The sequence below is a fragment of the Aphelocoma coerulescens genome, chromosome 9, assembly GCF_041296385.1.
Source record: "Aphelocoma coerulescens isolate FSJ_1873_10779 chromosome 9, UR_Acoe_1.0, whole genome shotgun sequence".
Lineage (NCBI taxonomy): Eukaryota > Metazoa > Chordata > Aves > Passeriformes > Corvidae > Aphelocoma > Aphelocoma coerulescens.
The window spans coordinates 13,139,959-13,161,686 of NC_091023.1; the positions used below are offsets into that span (position 1 = coordinate 13,139,959).

Below are 21,728 nucleotides of genomic sequence, written 5' to 3' on the forward strand. Positions count from 1 at the left end.
AAGCTGTGTGTCATCTCTTGCAGGAAAAATAATGATGATGAATCCCTACAGGACAGGTCTGGTTTCTAATACATGTAGCTTCTACTCCTAAATCAAGTAATCAGAAACTTTTAGCAGATTTTAGCAAGATTGGATTTCTGATATCTCATTAATAGCTGGTCAATAAAGCACAAAATATTTTCAAAATAATATTAAATTAATTCCCTAAGAGTAGTGTTGATGAATCAAAAATGCACCATATACAGTCCATATACAAGGAATGTTAGCAGCAGAAGCTAATTTAACAAGGAATAATATACAATTAAAAGACTTTCAGAACAGTCTGGACTGTTGTCCCAAGTTTGCACAATTCTTCAAACACCAAAGAGTATCCAGGTACACAGCAGCAATGGCATTTCTCTTTTCTTCTGCTTTTTGACTGGCCAGGAACAACCAACAAATTGAAAATACTGAACTAAAGGACTCTTAAGCAGGACTAGAATGCAACTGAAAATATTGGCAAGGACTTCTTCCCAAACCTGGATCCCAAGAACCATTCTGTGCACGTGCTTGTGTGCTGGGGTAAGAAATTGCAACTTATCCATTACTTAGACATTTAAATGAAATATCTAAATAAAGCTATAAATGCTAAGAAATTGACCTGCCATTTCATGTGTCTGCTTTTGAAATGAAACTTCTGTTTACTCAGAACACTTGTTCTGTTTACTCTATGCCCTCAAAACAACAGACAGACTCACAATCTGTGAAAACCATGGACTAAATGAGAAGCACAGAGGACTGGAGAAACGGAAAAGTAACTAACCAGTTTTTCCTTGCCTCGGGTCACACTCATGCGCAATTACTAAAGGATTATTAAATAGAAGCAGGCACACAGTTGTATTTCCTGTCACCTCTACACTTCTGTTGATGAACAGACAAGCCTTAAGTTTCAAAATAGCCCAAATAAGGAAATTAGATCACACTTAGGAGGAATCATATTTGACAATATATTCATCACTAGACATGGTAGGTTGACCTTGGCTGGGTGCCAGGTGCCCAGCAAGCTGCTCTATCCCTCCCCTTCCCAGATGGACAGGGGAGATACAATATTATAAGATGGAAAACCACTTGTAGGTTGAGATAATGCAGTTTACTAAAATGAAAGAAAAAGTTTGGGTGTGCACAAACAAAGAGTGAAAAAAAGAAAAATTTTATTCTCTACTTCCCATCACCAGGTGATGTCCAGGCATTTCCCAGGAAGCAGGGCTTCACCGTGGAAGTGATTGCTTGGGAAGCCAAACACCGTAAAAAATGAATGCACCACCTTCCTCCTCCTTTTCTTACCTTTTATATCTGAGCTGATGTCATATGGTATGGAATGTCCCTTTGGTCAGTTTGTGTCGGCTGGCCTGGTTGTGTCCCCTCCCAGGACCTTGCCCACCCCCAGCGTACTCAAGGCAGGAGGGAATGCTAGAGAGACAGCACTGCTCAGCTGCAGCCAAAACACTGCTGAGTTATCAACACCTTTCCAGCTCCCAGTGCAAAGCACATCTCTGTGAGGGCTGCTGGGGGGAAATGAACTCCAGCTCAGACAAACCCAATACACCAGAGTAATACAATTTTACAGTGATTTCAGATAGTTCTGTTCAAATGCATTACTTTGCTCTGAATGTATATATTTGATGTATTTGATAGGAAGATGGAAACAACAGAATGTGAACACCAAGGCAAAATTACCAAAGAAGAATACCCAGGAAAACATCAGTATCTCTTTATTATGCTTAGGTTATTACTAATATTGAATATAGAAGTAGTCCTCTTTTTTAGGAATCAAAGTATTATTATAGTAGTTATAAATAACTACTGTCATTAGTTACTTTAAAATTACAGAGTTCTTGGGGAAAAAAAGGTTGCTATATATTTCTCTAAATCACACTATTGATTTATACAGATAAAGAGTCCTTATTTGAATACTACAAATTATTTCACCAGATTAAAAAAATCTAAAAAAGACCATAAAGCTTTTAGCTTATAGAAATGTAACTATAACATGCACATTTCTCTTATTCTTACTGGAGCTCTGCAATTCATTAGGAAGTTGGGAGATCCATGTTCTTCTTCCTTCTATAGAGAACCTCTAGATTTCATTACCAAACTCCTGCTCACTGATGCTTAATTATTATGCTCAAAAAACATGTAGTCCTAAGGAGATAAAAAAAAAGCAAACAAAACAAATAATTCTTAAATGTGGTTCTTAGTTCAGAGATGCCCTGGCTGCACTGCAAGATGTACACCTTCCTCTAAGAAACCTCAGAGGGCGAGAAGAAGCTACAGGCACATTTGCCATACCCTCACCACCTGGATCTCTCAGAATGGGACACCCACAGAGACAGAAAGATGGTGAAAGACCAACATGGAAACTTTTAATTTATTACTAGCCAAAGCTGTGCTTCCTTTGCTGAGGATTTCTGCCCTTTGTTCAACCTGACTCATTCCCTCTCATTTTACCTCAGACTGGAGTCCATCACAATAATGATTATCGTTAGTTTACAGGTGGGGGCTCCATTTCTGTGCCTGAAAGCCTGGGTTGCTCACACTTGCTAATGCTGCACTTGATACACTTGGTAGCACAGGAACACACAGAGCTAAACAAAACCTTGTCCAGGCACAGGGCTGTCAGAGGCTGGTGAGACCTTTCCAAACTCAAGGTGCTTCCCATGCCCCTTTCCTGCCCCTCTGCAGCCCAGCCAGCACAGAAGCAAAGCATGTTTTGAAAAGGTACCTTGATGCAGAATTGCACAGATAGGTGGAAACAGTGTTGCACACTGCTTTTAAAGAGGAAAGTGAGCTGCACTGCACTGCTGACAGTCTGAGCGCAGCTGAGAAGTGCTCTGACAAGTTCAACGTGCTTAGCCTCCACAGTAGTCCCTCCATTTGGAAATTACTGCTCTGAGAGCATTGATCCTGCTCACTCAGTGCTTCTCATGCTTCCAAGGACAGCCGGGAGGCAGTGGCTGCAGCATTCAGCAGTCCACCAGCCCAGCGGGCTGCTTGGGCTTTGGATGGGTCTCTTGACTACTGCTGAGCTGTATTTTTCTGGTTTCACATCCATAAACTTGCTTTCATCTGCTAATGAGTCTGTAAGAGGTCTTCCCTTTTCCCTTTTTCAGTCCCACCAAATATGAAACTTCTTAAATACAATTAGCCCTTTATATAGTCTAGAATAAGCTTATTGTCTAAAATAATACTGTGTTGCCTTTTGTGGTCATTTTTACACACAGAAGTTCACAAGCTGTCACCCACTTGAAGGAGCTCAAAACTGACTCCTTTACCAGCACAATTTAAACACATAGATGAAGAAGTTAGTTTATATTCATGTATTAGTGAATAATTGACTTACAATAAGGAAGCAAGCACCAATCATGACAGCTTTCATTTTCACATCAAGGTCCATTGGGAATGAGATTCCAAAGTTATCTGTGTCTGTAAACATTTCCTGCACAAGCCCAGTCCACTGCTTAGAAATCTTCCCAACAGTACAAGTCTCATCCACAGACTTCACCTATAGGTTAACATAAAATTTTTAAAAAGCATCATCAAACCTGTCATTCATAATATTCCCAAATCCATTTTGGAATAGATCCATTAAAAACTTCAGACTGTTATTTGAATTAATACAGTTATTGACTGCAAGTGTTTGTATCAAAAGGCAATCAGACTATCAGAAAGTCGGTCCTAAGTATTAGAGCCATGAACTTGATTCTGAATCTGACTGGGAAGTTCAACTCCTTGATGGTGCTGGGATACAGCACCCACATGCACACAGTCTGCTGAAAGTGCTGTCTTTTAGGCAAGAGAGTGAATTAGTTTCTTCTGCCGTGTATAGGGAACTGCTCAAGTGAAAATTAAACAAATTACATTCTTCTGGTCAAAAGCAGAGATTAGCCCTGTGGCAACATTATGTTTTCTAAAGTTAGATCCAGTCTTCTGGGTCATGTGAAAGACTAGTTTCCAAAATAAATAATACAAATTTGCTGTAGTAACTATTTGCAACATCATTTTAAACATTAAATTGTAGCCTAGGATATCTTCTACATAAACTACAAAAACATTGTTGCATTAATCAATATTATTTTAAAGGGAAGTTGTAACTCTTCAGTCATTCAACTCAGTATTTCAGGTCTAAATTATCTTAACTTACTAGTTCATTTAATGATTATTAAATGATTAAAGAACTGGCTGTAGGAAGTCATTTTAATAAATACCTGATATAGCTGACTGTATTTTTCTTAGAGCCTGGCATAACAGATTCAAAAAGATTTTGCTGCTAAATATTTTAATTAAGTGATTTAATTTAACAGGGAATTATTCTCAGTGATCACTGAGGAGTGGCTTTAACACATCATTTCTGTAAGTTTGTCTGGTTTATCTAGAGTAATTTAGGTATCTAGAGAAGTGATTTGATTATACCAGCATTAAAAGATGACGTAGCAATTACTTAATATACTTAACATTACTTAATATATACTATAGTTCAGCTGACAGGTAGTAAGTCAAGAAACAAACTAACATCAAACCACTATCTGAAAACAGATACATGCAAACAATTTTTACATTTCCTACCTCAAAATTAACATCTTCACAACACCTGCACACAACACATGGGCCAGTTATTTTCAGTATATCCATTTTTTTCTCATCTTGAATGGTAAACTTTGGCAGGCAGACATGCCAGTTCTGGACAACATAACCAATTGTTTGTCCTGGAGGTGCCTGGACTTCCAGCTTCACGGGAAAAAGAAAATCTTCAAGTGAATGTTCATTCTTCCATATGCTTTTGAAACAAAACCCACACCATACAAATGAAACACAGCTTATTTTTACGCAACAGTTTGGCCTTTCAGTACATTTTTCTGTGAGTGTTTTCAGAAGACTACACTCAGATTGCAGACCTCTTATTCAACTTTTGCCTTCAAGAAAACAGTAAGAGACTCCTCAGGCTGTGGAGCACACAAACTATGCATCTACAATATAAAGCTCAAAATTCAGTGGAAGAAAGGCAGCGAGCATCCCAAAAGCATTCGGTGAAGGCATTATGGAGTGCTGCTACTGCAAATGCCTCAGCAGGAGCTCTGAGTAGTCTCAGAAGTTGCATCATTCCAGAATTAGGTTAATATGAAAAAAAAATCTCACGATCTCCTGTGTTGAATGTCACTATAGCTTTCAGAGCTGTAAAAATGAAAACTCCAGCTGTTATTTTATGAAAACTGTTGCCTTGCTCTTCCATACCAAGTCCATCTCCAGTGCAGATTTGAGCACCAGCCACAAGTTCCCTCACAGGCTGTTCAATCAGCTTTTTCATTACTGCAGTCAGAACTGGCCAGCGAGTCCAAGTGTTGCAGCACACTTGCTTCTTCCTAGACCAAGGACCTTATCCACAAATCCCACAGATCTCTCTTCCCACACCTTACTGGAAAAACTTGACTCGCTTCACCTCACCTCCTGATTCAAGACAACCCCACCTTAAAACTGCACAGGAGGTCCCTGTCCCACGAGAAGGAAGGCAGTGAGAGGCAGCAACTCACCTCCTGTAAACAGCAGGGGCAGCAGCACATGGAACAGCGGAGAGGTCTCTGCAGCGTTATCACCTCGTGGCCCAGGTTGTCTGTAATCCGGATGGTGAAGGGCCGTGATGGCCCACAGCAATTCCTGGTAAGGCAGTCTGTGTCCTCTGCTGCAAAGTACACCCTTTGCCCCAGTGCATTCTTGAGTTCATATTTGTTATTTACTTCAAGGCCAGTCATAACTGAAAAACAGGAAAAAACCTAAATTCCTAGGAGTGCTTGATCAGACACTCCCTGCTAACTCTGCAGCTGTCCTTTGGGAAGACAAGCCTTGCTCAAAGTCTGTCAGAGGCAGCTGCTGGCAAGAGGAAATGATAGGAAAGGACTCTCAAGCAGTGAAGCCTGATGGAGAAGTTCAGAGAGAAGAATCCACGATGAACAAGGACGTGCAGAAAGAGCACAGAGATTCCCATTAGTCCCCAGTGTCTCCCCTGGCCACAGGTGCTGCCTGAGCAAGCACCACCATTACCAATAACACAGCAGGGAACATTCTCAGGGAAGAATTGAATGGACGTTAAAGAGAGTTGTGAATTTGGGGGTGAAGCCAGAAAAGGGCACAAATACATTCAGAGTAAGAAAGCTACGAAAAACCTTCTCAGGCAAGATTTACAGCAGCACACATCAAAAGCAACGACAGCCAGGACAGAAATTTTAATTGGTTTCTATAACAAATGAAAGCACTCTTTTAAATTTTAGAAAGAACTGAAAAGAAAAATGCAGCAGCAACATTAGGGGTCAGCTGGGATGTATGGTCCATTTTCTTTCTTCTGTTTGAAAGACACTGATAATATAACTTGGATATTCTTAAAGCACAGAATGAGGGGAGCAGAAGAAAAGCTATTCAGTGTGCTAGAACAGCAGGATTGCCTGTAAACGGGATCAAAGCCACATGCCAGTCCATGGAATTAGGTGGGATATGACAGGACAGAAAATAAGATCTTTAATAAGAGAGGAGAGTAGGAATCATAGTTAACAGGTAACATTGGAAATGTGTGACTTCATCCATAACTAGCTACGTATCAACTATAGCACCTATAACCAAGATTATTCAGTTGCATTGCTGTGTATCTTTTGGGATATAGAACCCGCTGAAAATCTTCCCTTCTGTTTTCTCCTTCCTCTCTTCCATGACTTCTGCAGGAATTGAGACAGGTAATAGAGGAAAGAAGGACAAAGGTGGTGACCACCTTAAAAACACAGCATCAAAGAAAGTCTAAACTTTATTGTTCTTGGGATTATTAGACTTAAATACTTTGTACTTACTCTCAAGAAGTTCAAGTTGCTGATGAATTAATACCTGGTCAATCTGCTCATGGTTGAAGAATTAAACAGAACAAACAGTTAACAAGTTGCAAGACAAAATGCAGTTTTAAGAACTGCTGCTGTTTCATTTTAGGATAAAAATGTATTGATCAATACACAGTCTAGAGGCAGATTATCTACCAGTTAAGATATGAAAATAGCTCACTCCCCTCCTGTCCTCTGCCAGTTTAGCAGAAGAGTGTTCCAGAGCACTGGAGCTGATGGGGGGAGCTGAACCCAAGCCTGGTTCAGCTGGTTACAAGTGTACAGGGCTAATGTTCCTATGTTCCTATGTTCCTTTCAGGACTCAGAGCCTGACAGAGCTCTGACATCATGTCCCAGACCCTCCATACAGACAAAAGCAGGAAATGGAGATACTTTAGAGCAGAAGCTCAGTTACTTCTCAGCTCTGAGGGAAATTCAGGGGGAAATCAGCCTCTCCTCACCAGTACTTTTTTTCTTTTGCCTTTGTTTTATTTTCAGCAGTTTGAAAAACTGGCAGCAATACATCAGTATTAATCTTTCCAGTGCTGAGATGAACCGTATTTTATGGTACAAAGACATATTCAGTAATGTGGAAACAATTCTTATTTTGCTATTAGCATTCTCTATGCTGTAAAAGTCTTACTTGCACCTCTACTAACAATATTGAGGTGTAAAGAAAGCATCATGTGGAAAATTAAGTGCCTCTAATGTACTACAGATGACCATATTATAGGTATTTATTCTACACACCTTGACAAATGGCATTACATCTCACAAACAGTACTTTCAGAAATGGGAAGGATGTATGATAGGCCTGTGTCCCTCATCCTTTAGCATCCTATTTGGCAGGAAGGTACTCATGAACAAGTGCTACACCTGTAACAGATATCTCTGCATTCAGATGTTACAAAAGGCTTCACTTAGCAGCCCACAAGCAGCAACCCTTGCAGCTGAAACACAGCCAGATGCTTTATTTAGCTATTTCATGGATGCAGGCTGCTTCCCTGAGCAGAATACCTGGTCTCTGGGGAAGGAGGAAGGGTGCAGGTACCTGTGTGAGGTATTCCAAGCCAGGAGGGCAGTTGGGAATAGAAGGAGGAATAGGCATCCAAAATGCCCTGTCCATGGTGGGCTGGTTCTGGACAGGTGGAACAACAAATCCACCTGGGAATCCCATGGGCTGTGCCTGGAATCCATAGTTCCCTGCACCTGTGACATTTAGTACGGTAAGAGACATATAGTTATGAAAATTAGATATTGGAAAAGAATTGTCCCACAAATCTTCAGAAGAGTAATTTATTCACTGTTTTGAACTATGGACATCCTTATCCCTTATATATTTCAGTTATGAATACAATACCTTTCATGAAGGGAGTTACACTGCCATGGGAGGTTCTGATGCCTCAGACAAAAGCAAACCAAATAAATAAATAAATGCATCATTCTTGAATACAGAAGAAATTTCATTCACACAAGAGACAGTCAATTCAAAAAACAGAAATAAATAAATAAAGGGTATTTCTAACTAGAGAAGACAGAATACTTTAAATTACATGAAACGCATTGGCATTTACACAAGCTGTCAGTTGAGTAAATGAGGAATTTTAAGACAAAGTTTTCCTGGAATTATACCTTCTACTTTCGTGAAAGGAAATGTCCTTTTAGCAAAGGTCATCTATAGTTTTCAAACCAGATGACTTGTGGACCTACAGACCATACCAGCTCAGCACCAAATTCCACATTACAACAACTGGACCACTGCACGTGAAAGATCAGGCTGTAACCATAAGCAGGCCTGTACCTCATGTCCTGTAAACAGCTGTGGCTTAAAACTCATAGGCGGCCACATCCCCCACCCCAGAGAAGAATCCACCCTTTGGGAATTCAAAATCACTTTTTTGTCTGAGCATGGGCTTTGCACACAATCTACCTACTGCTATTGTGTGCAAGAGCATGCACATACAATTACTCAAAGTAACAATGCTCCTGCGACCTCCATGGCACAAGCAATGAGTGCTCATTGCCCACTTTACTTACGAGTTTGCAAGTTTACTTTACAAACCTCAGAGTTCCTTGTGCCAAGATGCACACGCCTTAAGAACAGCGCAGTAACTTAGGCCAAACATTTTGCTTTTTACCTCTGACTTACGCTTTGAGCCTGATTTTTAGATATTTATTGTGATTTGGATCTTCAGAAAGCAGTCATTGCCAGAATGAGAGAAGCTGTTCAGGAGTGCTGCATTTTGAAGTGGAGCAGGAAATGAGACAGGAGAGAGCAAGTGAGGGAAAATGTAAGGTATAACCACCTGCAAAGTACAGCATGAAACAAGAAGAGAATACACACAGAACTGCAAGAGGAAAACAATTCTTTCTTCAGTTCTGGATTTCTAAAGAAAAATAAAGTGAAATACTGAAATAACATGATAATTAAAAAATCTGATCATCCGTAAAAACCTGCCACACATTAATTGCAATCAGTAACACCTCCTAGCAAACTCCCCACAGTGACCACCAAGGAACACCTGACATTTTTAACTCCTACCACTATTGGTACTGCTCAACATGGAGCACCCAAAAGGAAAGAAATTACTTTTCAGCAAAACAGACATTAAAAGGAACTCTATAGAATTAATAGCAGAAAAGTAAATCAGAGATGATCCCCCTTGTACCACATATTCCCTGTGCTTATTTCCTAATGGTGTCACAGATCTGTAACCTACCTTCCCACCTACCTTGGTATGTCCCAGGGACCTGCTGTGGGGAGCCATAGGGCATTCCAGGTGCTGTGGCAGGTTGACGTCCTGGAAGAATGGGACATACACACTGAGTATGGATCATTTCCTCCTACCCTGCGTCAAAGATCCCCAGCACTGCCTCCTTTTCCAGAGCACACACAGAACAAAACTAGGCAGCTGTTTTCTGTATAGCAAAAATATACATCAAGATTGTATTTATGAACAATGTATGTATTAAACATCAGTAAAACTTAATGGAGTTCTGGTCCTTGAAGCACAGAAAAAAGACAGGTACTGCACAGGATGTCATGAAGAGGTCACAGAATCATTCGGCTTGGAAAGGACCTCCTGAGATCATCTAGTCCAAGCCCTGCTCAAACAGGGTCAGTTCACTCTGCCTGGACCAAAGACGTCTTTGTTCATTGCTATGTAGAAAGAGGCCTGAATTCAAAGCATTGCCAGGAACTGACAGTCTGCCCTCCAGTACAGAACATGGCAACGAGCCATTCCCCTCTGTGTAAAACCTTTTCTCCCAACTTCTTCGACTAATGCCTCACCAGCAGATGGAGAGGGTTATGGATTTAAAAACATTTACCAGCTTCAGTTTGTAAGCAGAAATAACATGAATTTCAAGGTTACTAATTTATTTATTATTTTTACTGAACTTCAGAAATCAAGATCTGAAAATGTAAGCTCTCTGTTTAGTAAAATATTCAATTTTAAAATGTAAATAATTTCAGCTTAAAACATTCATACATATTTCATATAATTAGAAAGCTAATATTGCTTGAATATGCTATCTTTGATGTTAGCAAAAGTTGACATTTTGGTTATATTTCACTCACCTTGCATTGTCGTAAATCTGCTTGTAGTTGTTCTGCAAAAGAACATTTTTATCTCATGATTTTTTAAATATATAATTTCACACAAGAGCTATTCAGTTCTCTATTATTGATAAAAGATATTTACCTCTCTAAACTGTATGGGAAAGCTAAATTACAAATACAAGGTAAAACAACCTTAAATATCTCAGCTTCCATCTAGGCTACGTCTCCACCACCACATAAGTCTGAATTTTCTATGCCTGCATTCATGCTTTAAGTATCCTGAAATCCTCCTCAACTCAGAGGAAAGCATTGGGATGTGCAAGACTCCACTGCACAGCCATTCAGAAACATCCTGTAATTCAGATTAACAGTTTACTGCAGTAAGTTAAGGGCAGCTGGTTCAGTGTATTGATGTTGACCACAAAACCTGCTCGAGTAAACCCTGGAGCAGCCATGTAGCCATGCTACCACCTACTCAGTTCTTTAAGCTATTCCACTTCTCTAGTGCTACTACTAAATATCACAAATTGAGTTTTTGCCTTCACAGGATAACAAAGGGTGGTTGCTGAGAGGAATTTAAAAAAAAAAAAAAAAAAAAAAAAGAAAACAAACCCCAAACAACACAGCCCACAAAAAAACCAAACAAAAAAACCACAAACAAACAAACAAAAAAAACCCAAACAAACAAACAAAAAAACCCCAGAAAAAAACACTAACAAGAAACCACCACCCACCACAAAACCAAAAAAACCCCAACTTACTGATACCAGCATAAACTTTGAGAGTTATTTCCTTCTCTGGGGTAAGGAGTGAAGCAAGACAACAGCAGCAACTGCTATTACAGACAGATCCAAAACAGTCAGGAGATCCAAAAGTGAAAGTGTAAAAAAGAATGATGTAGGCTCTCCTTTTTAAGAGTATTGAAAGCTTTAAAATAAAAAGTAAACCTAGTTGTTCTTTAAAAATAATCCAGTTCAAGTTAAATTACCAATAGATTTTATCTTTTATGATTTTTCTAACTACTTCAGTTCAGTGAAGATAGTTATTCAAAACTGGGAAGGGAAGTGAAACTGAAAGCAATCCCTTCCTGGTTTTCACTCTGAGTAAAAGCAGGTCTCACAGGGTGATGTCTATGTTTCTGGGATGTCATGGAACTAACTCACTCTCCAAATCCTACAGAACATCCTCTTTAAGAGCAGCTGGTTCAGTTGCTCTTAAACATTCCTTTTTTATTATACGTTTTCTTCTGCTTTACTAACTCTACTAATAAAATCACCATCCTTTTTGACATACTTTAATTAGATTCTGGTCATAGGGTAGTATGTAGAATGTAGTAGGGTAAAATGTAGTCCCTGTATGCAGGAATTACCACAAACTATAGAAGAATAAAAAATATTAATTAAACTAGCAAAAGATCAGCTTGTACTGTGAGATGTTCCAGCTACGTGAACTTCAGCAAAATACTGAGAATTACAACTAAGCCCTTTGGTAGAGACAGAATGATATGACTTATTTAAAAGAAAGGCTTTGTAGTAGTCCAGAATCTTCCATTGTCCCTAGAACCACACATACAAGCCACTGTACAGTCTAGGATTAAGAAAGGGTTGATATGCTCTATAGTAAAAAAGCAATAGATTTTACAAAGCTCAGCCCTCATCTCATCCCTAGATAGGTCCTTTTTTTATGAATGTCCATGTTTATTTTCAGTCACTTTCTCATTTTCAGAACTACGTAACACAGCTACATGTCCCTCACCCTGATGCATGTCACTAGATATCCTGCAAGTAATTCAGACATGTCATAATTATGTTAACTATAGAGCTTCTGCTTTTTATCAGAAAAACAGAACACTGGCGTGACAAGTAGTTTCATTTCTTATCCATCTCACTAAAGTGCCAAGAGCATATTAATGTAAGCCCCCCAGCACAAACATGCTTAGTGCCATATAAACAACAAGCCAGGTCCTTTCCAAGAGGCTGTAATATTAAAAAAAGAAGCGAAATAGCCAGGAGGTATGCATTAGTTCCCCCTTTGTGGCTTTTTCTTTTTTGACGTTGCATTATATTAGACTATTCAGCCACTGGATTTTAACCTTGACTGCTGGAGAAACAGTATGCTTAAAGATCAACTAGTTGATCTAATTAAACAGTTTATTTTTGTCTAATGTTAACAAAATATTATTCAGAGAAGGAATTAATTTTTTTGTTTGTTTGTTCTGATGCAGTAGGGTACCCTGTCCCTTTACACTGACTTTTCTCCTGAGACCTGGGAGCGCCAGCACCTGGCAGCCGCACAGCCAGGTCACACGCAGAGTATCAGCCTCGCTCAGAGAGGGACCATCAGCGCTAATGCCGCTCTGCTCTGCTGGGGACAGGACCGCGGCTGCCAGAACCAACCTGCGGCGGCTGCCGCCTCCCTCCTCGAGCGGGGCTCTCCGGGGACAGCCCGGCCATCAGCACCTCCCCTTAACCCAATCTCTGCAAACGAGTTATTTCTCTAAAGAGATATATTCTAACTTAACCCGCACTCCCCACCCGGAAAACGTGGGGCTTCTCCTCGTCAGGCCCCTGCCACAGCCCTGCTGGTCATTAGGCACCCCTGTGAGGAAAACGCCGGGATACCTGACAGCACCGCCGGGAAGGAATCCTGGTCGTTAAAGACGCTTAAAGCCCCACCAGCCGCATGTGCTGTTCCCAAGCCGCGGCTCCTCTGTCCGCCCTGCCCGTGCCCCCGCCGTGCCCGTCCCCGCCCTGCCCGTGTCCCTGCCCCACCCTGCCCGTGCCCCGCCCGTGCCCCGCCGTGTCCCTGCCCCGCCGTGTCCCTGCCCCGCCCTGCCCGTGCCCCGCCGTGCCCGTGCCCCGCCGTGTCCGTGCCCCCGCCCGTGCCCGTGCCCCGCCCTGCCCGTGCCCCGCCGTGTCCGTGCCCCGCCGTGCCCGTGCCCCCGCCCGTGCCCGTGCCCCGCCCTGCCCGTGCCCCGCCGTGTCCGTGCCCCGCCGTGCCCGTGCCCCGCCCGTGCCCGTGCCCCGCCGTGTCCGTGCCCCGCCCTGCCCGTGCCCCGCCGTGCCCGTGCCCCCGCCGTGTCCGTGCCCCGCCGTACCCCTGCCCCGCCGTGCCCGTGCCCCGCCGTGCCCGTGCCCCGCCGTGTCCGTGCCCCGCCGTGCCCGTGCCCCCGCCGTACCCCTGCCCCGCCGTGCCCGTGCCCCGCCGTGCCCGTGCCCCCGCCGTGTCCCTGCCCCGCCGTACCCCTGCCCCGCCGTACCCCTGCCCCGCCGTGCCCCTGCCCCGCCGTGCCCGTGCCCCGCCCGTGCCCCGCCCGTGCCCCGCCGTGCCCGTGCCCCGCCGTGCCCGTGCCCCGCCGTGCCCTTCGGGAACACCCAGCGCTGCGCGGCGCGGAGTGAGGGCAGGGCCGGGCTGCGGGCAGGAAACTGCTGCTGCCAGCCCTGCCGAGAAACACCGGCATTTCCAAAGCTTTGCTCTTCGTGACATTTACCTTTTCCATTTCATCCATGCCCATTCAGTCCTTTTAATATTAATTAATTAATTAATTTCTGCTTTTTAGTTACAGGCCATCAAGTTACACACAGGTGATAACGCCAAGTTCTATGTCCACCCTGAATGGAGAACAAATGTATTTGGAACAATTTTACCTTGCTTGTAAGGCAGGACCTCAGGGGAAATAATATATTTACATGGACTTCGCAGTTACAGGAACAAGAACATACAATACTGAATTGTTTGGGAACCAAAAGACTTGGAGCCAGTTGGCTCACTCCCTGATTAACAGCTCTCCTGCACCCTCCTCTGTACATTCACATACATCAGACTCGAGCTGCTCCTGTCCACGTATGCCTCTTCAAAGGAAACTGTATTTCATGTAAACCACACAAATGTGATCACAGTAATTGGGTGCATGCACGAAACCCAAGACTGGGGACTCAATCTGAATCCTTAACAAAGAGAACAAATTATTAAGTGCAGGTCACCTTGTAGCTTTACATACTTTGTAGTCTTTGTCATCTACCTCCCAAAATAAGCTCTCCATTTCAATACTGAATTTTCCATAAACAAAACCAAACCAAAAAACCCCCAAACTATTATTCTAGCCCTGCATTGGATTTCACCTAAACACCAGATAGGACAAGGATTTGAGGATTTTATTTTGCTTGTTTCCTCAGGTACAGAAGAATCTAATCTAAAGGTGACTAGCATTTCCCCACACATCTGCACTGAATCCACTAAGAGGATTAGTAACAGACACCAAGAAACAGGTTTTAAACATCTCTTAAGAAACAGGTATAGAATTTTTTGACATGGTTGGGAAATTAGAAATACATGGCAGTTTTTGATATCACCCTTCTTTTTTACAGCAATATAGCATAGTTATATTTAGCTTGGTTCAGACTCATACACTGAAATTCAAATTGTATTGCCCAGAAAACATTACTTTTTGACATAGAGATGCATGTTATTTCTTAGATGAGAATATCATTGTCCTATCAAAGAGAAAAAAGATAGCAGCATATCTCTTCCTTTCAGGCATCTATCAGTAGAAAAAAAAACCCATTCACCTGCAGCGGTAGAAAAAAAGATGCCATGATTCACAAAATACTAAGTAATTTATCAGTCTTCCCCATATCAAATAATGTTCCAGTTCTTTTCTTGTCCAGCTAGGATCACTGATGTTGTAACTGACAGTCAGTGCTTTTCTGTTAGATCAGGGGGTTGAAATGGTCAGTACCTTTTTATTTTCTCCAGTGAGCAGATTTAACCAGCAGGGGAATGCCTAAAACATTTAGAAAAGAAGTTGCAATTGTTTCAAGAGAAATAAGAAAATGATCATGCTCCTAGAATTTACTCTTTTAGTTTTAAGCACATTTATCTGAAAAGAAACATTATTTGTAGCTTCTTGACCCCATTTTCTAGGTATGTTGCTTATGGTCTGTATATTCAGAACATTACTTTCCACTGCTTTAACTTCTCATGCTCCTGACATTGACTCCTCATCTGATCCTGTGGTGCCCAACACCAGAAGTGGGACCAGTTCCTCCACCAGCTTCTCACACAGAGGTGTCCAGTAACCTGGAGTGGAGTTGACAAAAGCAGCTCTCATCTTCCTTGCTAACGTCACCTAACCAGCTCCTTTTCCCTCAGTGCTCAGGCAGGACATCTGTGTGAGGGGACATGGGAGGAAGTTCACTCAGGGCTGTACATGAGAGCAAACAGCCTTTATGCAGCTCAAACTCTGTTTAACTGCATTTAACCTCAGGAACGGCACTGTTTGCACTACTCAAGGAAATAAAAGTGGTTACTGGGGGGGTTGCTTTCTGTGCCTGTGGACACAATCCCACAAAAGACTCCCTTCTCCAGTGTTTGTGATCTGGAAAGCAAACCTGGAACAGCAAGCAGACATGGGAGATGCAGAGAAAGATAAGCTGAGACTAGTTGTTGTCTTAATAGAAAAGACATAGGATGTGAGGTTTGAGGCACAAACTTGAGGGGGCTACCAGGAAATAAATTAAAAGCAAGAGCAAAAGAAAAAGAAGGAACAGTGAAAGAAAGAAGGAACAAGAGAAAAGAAGATTCTTCCTGTGGCAGGGCAGGAAAAACTCCTCAGCTGCACCAGCTGGAGCCCCAGCCATGGGGTACAGGTTTTTATCTGGTGTTTCCCATCCTTCACTTGTGCACATTTTGGGAAAAACTTTAATTGTAACAAATAGTGTTAAAGTCTTGGGAATTCCTTTAGCTGACAGTACTTAGTCCTGTATTGATGTGTGCAAGTGGTTATCCTAGCCTTAAAGACTGTGGGCCTCAGCAATGTTGCTGAAGAATACACAGAAGAATCAGCAGAACATTTAGCATGTATGTATGAGTTTGGGGAAAGGTAACGAGTCTGAAGCAGTTACATAGATTTAAACTCATCTGTTCTCTAGCTGCAGTGCATGCATTAGGCAGAGAGATCCCCCATGCCCTATGCTGCAAATAAAAGGGATTCCACTTTCTAATACTGAAATTACAGCATTTGTTTTATTCCGGACTTTTGATGACAAAGTGATAATTACCTGATACAATTTTAACAATATTTAGAACTTTCTTGGAGAGTTTAGATTTTAAAAGACTGCCCCCAACCTAACTATTCAAATTTAAGGAATCTTATCCAGAATAATTTCCTTTTTTTCCATTTATACTACATGCACACCCAAACTAGTAGTGGTTTTGAAAGCAGATAGGCAAATAACGTAATGTTCCAATAGGCAAAATCGACATTTTAATACAGCATGATGAGTTTAGTATGAGCCCACCACCAGTGTGACAGACATAATGTATGTGCAGTAAAAGGCAGTTTAAATCCAAACATTTTAAAAAGTAGATAAATTGCTATTCTTAGTATTAGCATTATTTCTCTGATGTGGAACTAGGGCAAATGGATTCTATTCTGCTAGCATTTGACAGGCACCTGACATCCCCTGAGCCTCAGTGTAGCTCTCATTTTGTTGTGGTAGTTAGGCCTTCACTAATTTAATAAAATATGTATTCATGAAGCCAGAAAAGCAGCTAACACATCATCTCTGTATTAAAGATTTGTAATTTTGTAATTGTAAAATTGTAAATTGTAAACAGTACTGTTCACATATTTGATTTCATTTAGCAATATCAAATCAGTCATCAAGCCCGCAGTCTAACAAATGAGGTTTAGGTTCTCCTTTGCGAGGGAAACCGGGTGAACATGGGTTTAGTGTTGTAATGTCCTAGCTAATTCAGCATCCAGATAGCAGCAGTGGACAGTTAAGAGTTCCAAACCACATAAAGTAGCATTCCTTATATTTTTACATATCCTGAGGAGCAGCATGTCCCCCTGGGCTGTCCCTAACAATCATGATAATCACTTACAGAAGAAAAGCAATTCCTGCAGAGAGCTGTCAGCCATCACCATCAGTCTTTCCTCAAGAACACAAGGGGAAAACAACTGAACAACAATGGAAGCCATACCCCGCATTTGGTTTTGCTACTAAATGTCTTTGTGCCAAAGCAGTTTCTTTCTCAAACTGAGGAGGCTAAATAAAGTTTTACTGCTGCCAGTCATACAAGGTTTTGAATGTCAGCACTGTAGATGAACTGCCATAAGCCACTTTGCAGTCAGAAAATGGGATATTGGGAGGAAAAGAACAAGTCGACATAAACAGCCCATTACAGTTTCCAGAATTTAGGATTAACTGCGGTACCAACAGCTTAAAATGCAGCTTGTTCAAATCCTGTTTTCTGCTAAAGGGATATTGCTACTCCAAATAGATACTTACAGGAAATATTTTCCTAGGCATGAATTGTTCCTAAGAAGTATAAATAATACCGGCATAATTAATGAAATACACCAAAAAATAAGTCAGGACAATTCCACCCCAGCCAGACATCCAGCTCTGTATGTCAAGGCTGGCATTCTGAATTCCCAGGCTGCTCAGTTATCTGTGTTTGGGTTTTTTGGGGGGGGAAGGAAGGGTTTTTGCAAAGCCAAGTTTTTTCATTTAAGCACTGTTGCAGGTGACACTGAACCATACAGCACCAGTGACGTGCTAGTGGTCCTTGAACTCTCCCTTCCTCCCTTCCTCCAGTGCCTCTTCTCAGAAGCACATTCTGTGTGTGGGTGGGGTTCACTGGCCAAACTTCTCTAGAGCCAATATTGCTGCACCACTGTAGACCTGGAATCATATGAAGCAGTTGTATCAGGACACCACGGGCCTCGAGTTGACATTCCCCTTTGAAAATGTACATGAAACAAGGAAGCCTGGAAGCAGCAGCCCTTTGCCGTGTGCACAGGGTACCTCTGACTCCAGGGCAGGAGTCCCCTCTGCTCCCTTTGCCCACTCTCTGTAGCCCCTCCTCACCAGACACACCTCTCTGAGCACACCAAAGAATGTAACGCAGCACCCAGGCCCACACCTGCTTTCATTTAGAGTATCGTAATCTTTTGGACACTAGCATTGCATTTGAATTCAGCAGCATGAAAAAATAATGCCTCAAACTTATGTTCTTGATTAGGCACCCTTGGTTTGTCTGGGAGCTGCTGATAAAGGAGAAGCTGGGTTTCATTGTGCTGTGATATACACTGGCACTTCTTTTATCAACAGAAGGACAAATAGAGCAATACTGATACACAGAACCAGGCTGAGGAGAGGATGTGATTAAAACCCATGAAGTCCAAGTTAATGCATTTCATAACAGACTCATCTGATAAAAATGTACTGGGACCTTGAGGCTTCCGTTAATTAAGAAGATAATTAAAAAGTTGTAAATGTAGAAGGACCGCTAGATCTGCAAGAGTTTATGAGGTGAATTTACAGCTCAATTAAGAATGAAAATTGAGGAAGCCCAACACCAGGCACTGCTTCTCACAAAGACAGCTGGGGGATTTGGGGAGGTTTGGAAGTTGGAGAGGAGAAAATATTGGAAAAGGAAAGTATTTTCATCAGATATAAACCCTGTTCTCTATTAAGACCTAGTCACCAATGTCAGGTACTGTAAACTCTTACCTAATACCGATCACCTGGGATGTGGAATAATTACACATGAAGAAATTGCTCATCAAAGCAGTGGCCTCACGCTCAGGCCAGGGCCATTTCCCAGAAATCCTGAGCACAGCTTTCAGGAGGTTCACATTTAGTCCTATTATTTCCTGAATCAAGTTTTACAGATTTGTTACTCCCAGCCCAGAAGGTTTTTCTCCCTGGTTGCTGTATCCTGTGGTATTATAAATTGTATTTCCCATCTGATTCAATTTTTTAGCATAATTGAGCTGCTGGTTGTTACTGATCAGGTTGTTACAGATGCCCTCTCGTCTCTTCCCCTCTCCCCTTAACCATGTCTCTGCTGGCACAGCAGCAGCAGGATGCATCCACGCTGCCTGTGCTGATGGGAACTCCCAGCCAGGCTGCAGTTTCCCTTCCAGCTGTGACAGGTTTGCCGTGTGCTGCCAGAGGACACCGTCCCGTGGACACATTCCAGGAGCCAGCCCTGCTCAGATGCTCCTGCACTGCTGCAGGACCAAGTTTTGTGACCCATGGTCCCCCTGATCCTGAGAGGTCCAACACCCTGCACTTGCAGCTTCTCCAAGTTGGATGGGATAAGGTGGCTGACAACGTCTATGCAGGCATGCTCCACAAGCTTCTGGAACCAGTATGTTCCTGAAGCAGGTTTTCAAAATTGAAGTAAAAGCCTTTTTCACACTGGTATTTACAATTATTCTATGTGATTCTCTCTCAGTGATCTTTCCCAGAATTTCAGGGCATGTGATTTCTGCCCAATTAGATCTATATTAGCATTATTCAGAGTTTTCTATGGCTTCAGAACAAATGTTTTACAACATTTCTAGTTACTGTCTCTGAACTAATAATATAAAATACTTGCTGTTAGAGTTGCCTACAATTACACTGGACTCATCTGACAGAAGGCCTTATGACCAGATCCAAAACCTAACGTTTGTTTTATCAGGCTTTCAATGAAGCCCTGTGGTTTTAGTGCTTCACTGAGGTGCTGGAACTCTAAGCCCTACTACATCAGCCAAGACTGCACTTAAGATGACATTGCTTCATAAATGAGACACTGAATAAAACTATTTACAAAATTTAATTTCTGGGGATAGTATGGGAAAAGAGAGGAATCTGAGACTTTTAGAATTTTTTTTTTTACTACATCTGCAATGATATATGTGCTTCAGGAAAGACTTCTACATCTTTTTTTTTTATAATTGTTTGAGATTAAAAAGTTCACCAAGAAAGCTAACACATATTTGTAGTAATAAATATATATGGGGCTAAGTACATCAATGCTGCATGAGGCATTTTGCATCTCTGCAGATTTTCTTACACATTTTTTTTCTCTCAATCATCTCTTATCAGTGATATTCCTGAAGTACAAGAAAAAAGAACATTATAGCTTGAACAGATCAGCAATGCAGTAAAGAATTATGACTTCACCAAACAGGTGCTTATTTTGTAGCAAAGATCCATTGCTCTTTTCCACTGAGAATATATTTTTAAAGACCATATTAGACTTCACATCTGATTGAAAACATTCATTTACTCTTAGAAATATCTTATTCTCCCCGTGTCCTCCTCCACCCCATGCTAATTTTGTTCCTATAATCTTTCCTTAGCTCATGTTACCCTGATTTTGCAGGGATTTGTTTCCATCAGACTCTTCCCAAGCTCCACAACCATTTATCCCTTCCCTTTTGACAGGGGCAAAGGTCTGACCCAGCGTGTGACAGTTCAACTAAAACCTCATGTTCAATGAAGCCACTCAAACACAGTACTGGCAAGAGAGAACTGCAAAAGACCACAGTAGTTGAAATAAACCATTTTATGGGACTGTTTTAAATGAGCATGTTAGGTCATGCATGTATCTTTATTATGCCGCAGCCATATAACCACACTTGTCTAAGACAACAGCAGGTTGTATGAAGTCCAAAGCATAAACTTATTGGAGGAGGTAAGTTCATCTGTTGAAAAAACACAAATCATGAACAAAACACCTGGTTCCACTGGCTCCAATCACTGCAGCTAAAAGCAGTTTCACCTTACGGAAGTTTTTGTGGCTCACATGCACGTGCTTTATTTAGGTGCTACACCTGCTGGCACAGATGATCTTGGCATATCAATTGGTGTTTCTGTGTTCTTATTAAGCAAAGTATTTGCCAAAGGCACACTGCCTGTTTGCACAAGGGCTTCTCTCTACAGTCCTGCCTAGATTTAGTGTCCCATCCTTATTTTATTGCCCTGAAACTTTCACATCATCTCACTCACTGTTTGCAGTTGCTGAGCAAAGCCCAAAGTAAATGCAACCAACCATTACCCTGGTCCAAAATTCACCCAAGATTCCACAAGCAAACCATAAATGACTAAGAAAAGAATTAGGAAGCAATACTGGATCTTGACACATGGACTGTGATATTTCCTTTAGGGCTTTGGGTAACATGTTCTAGTGAAAAGTGTCCCTGTCCATGGCAGGGAGGTGGAACTAAGTGATCTTTAAGGTCTCTTCCAATCCAGACTATTCTGTGATCTGAAAAGGTGAAAAGGTGGGGGGGGTGGGGGGGGAGGGGCAGAAAGAGAAAATGCCCAGGCTCATTTCTAGATAGAAACAGGTATTTCTCAATGACTCCTGATGAAATAAATTTCAGGTAATTTTTCCTTCAATACTCACCCAGATGTCAGAATAAAAACATTTTTACACATACTATGAATGGCCTACAGAAACTTAAAACATGGAAAATTTGTCACGTGAGC

The 21,728-nt window shown here is 41.8% G+C and overlaps 1 protein-coding gene across 7 annotated transcripts; it reads right to left on the reverse strand.

Moving 5' to 3' along the window:
- Positions 1-1,720: 1,720 nt before the first annotated feature.
- PLSCR1 (phospholipid scramblase 1) lies at positions 1,721-13,150 on the reverse strand. 7 transcript variants are annotated; one of them, XM_069024741.1, is made up of 10 exons: positions 13,074-13,150; positions 11,214-11,287; positions 10,471-10,502; positions 9,611-9,691; positions 7,942-8,099; positions 6,867-6,909; positions 5,565-5,785; positions 4,603-4,764; positions 3,380-3,541; positions 1,721-2,181 (listed from the first exon to the last, which is right to left on the reverse strand). In XM_069024741.1, the coding sequence occupies exons 3-10, from the start codon at positions 10,475-10,477 to the stop codon at positions 2,152-2,154; spliced, it is 864 nt and encodes a 287-aa protein (XP_068880842.1). In that variant the 5' UTR covers positions 10,478-10,502; positions 11,214-11,287; positions 13,074-13,150; the 3' UTR covers positions 1,721-2,151. The 7 variants fall into 7 exon arrangements, with proteins under 7 accessions (XP_068880842.1, XP_068880843.1, XP_068880844.1 ...); XM_069024742.1 differs by having other exon boundaries at positions 11,214-11,284; positions 13,074-13,129; XM_069024743.1 differs by lacking the exon at positions 11,214-11,287 and having other exon boundaries at positions 13,074-13,148.
- Between the last annotated feature and the right edge of the window lie 8,578 nt (positions 13,151-21,728).

Bases quoted from the DNA above. Each gene is read 5' to 3' on its own strand.
- PLSCR1 (XM_069024739.1), bottom strand. From the start codon at position 10,516: ATGTTCTTTTGCAGAACAACTACAAGCAGATTTACGACAATGCAAG. The intron at 4,765-5,564 runs GTGAGTTGCTGC...TTTCCCGTGAAG, and splicing joins GCCCCTGCTGTTTACAGGAG to CTGGAAGTCCAGGCACCTCC. The intron at 2,182-3,379 runs GTAAGTCAATTA...TTATCTCCTTAG, and splicing joins TTGGTGCTTGCTTCCTTATT to GACTACATGTTTTTTGAGCA.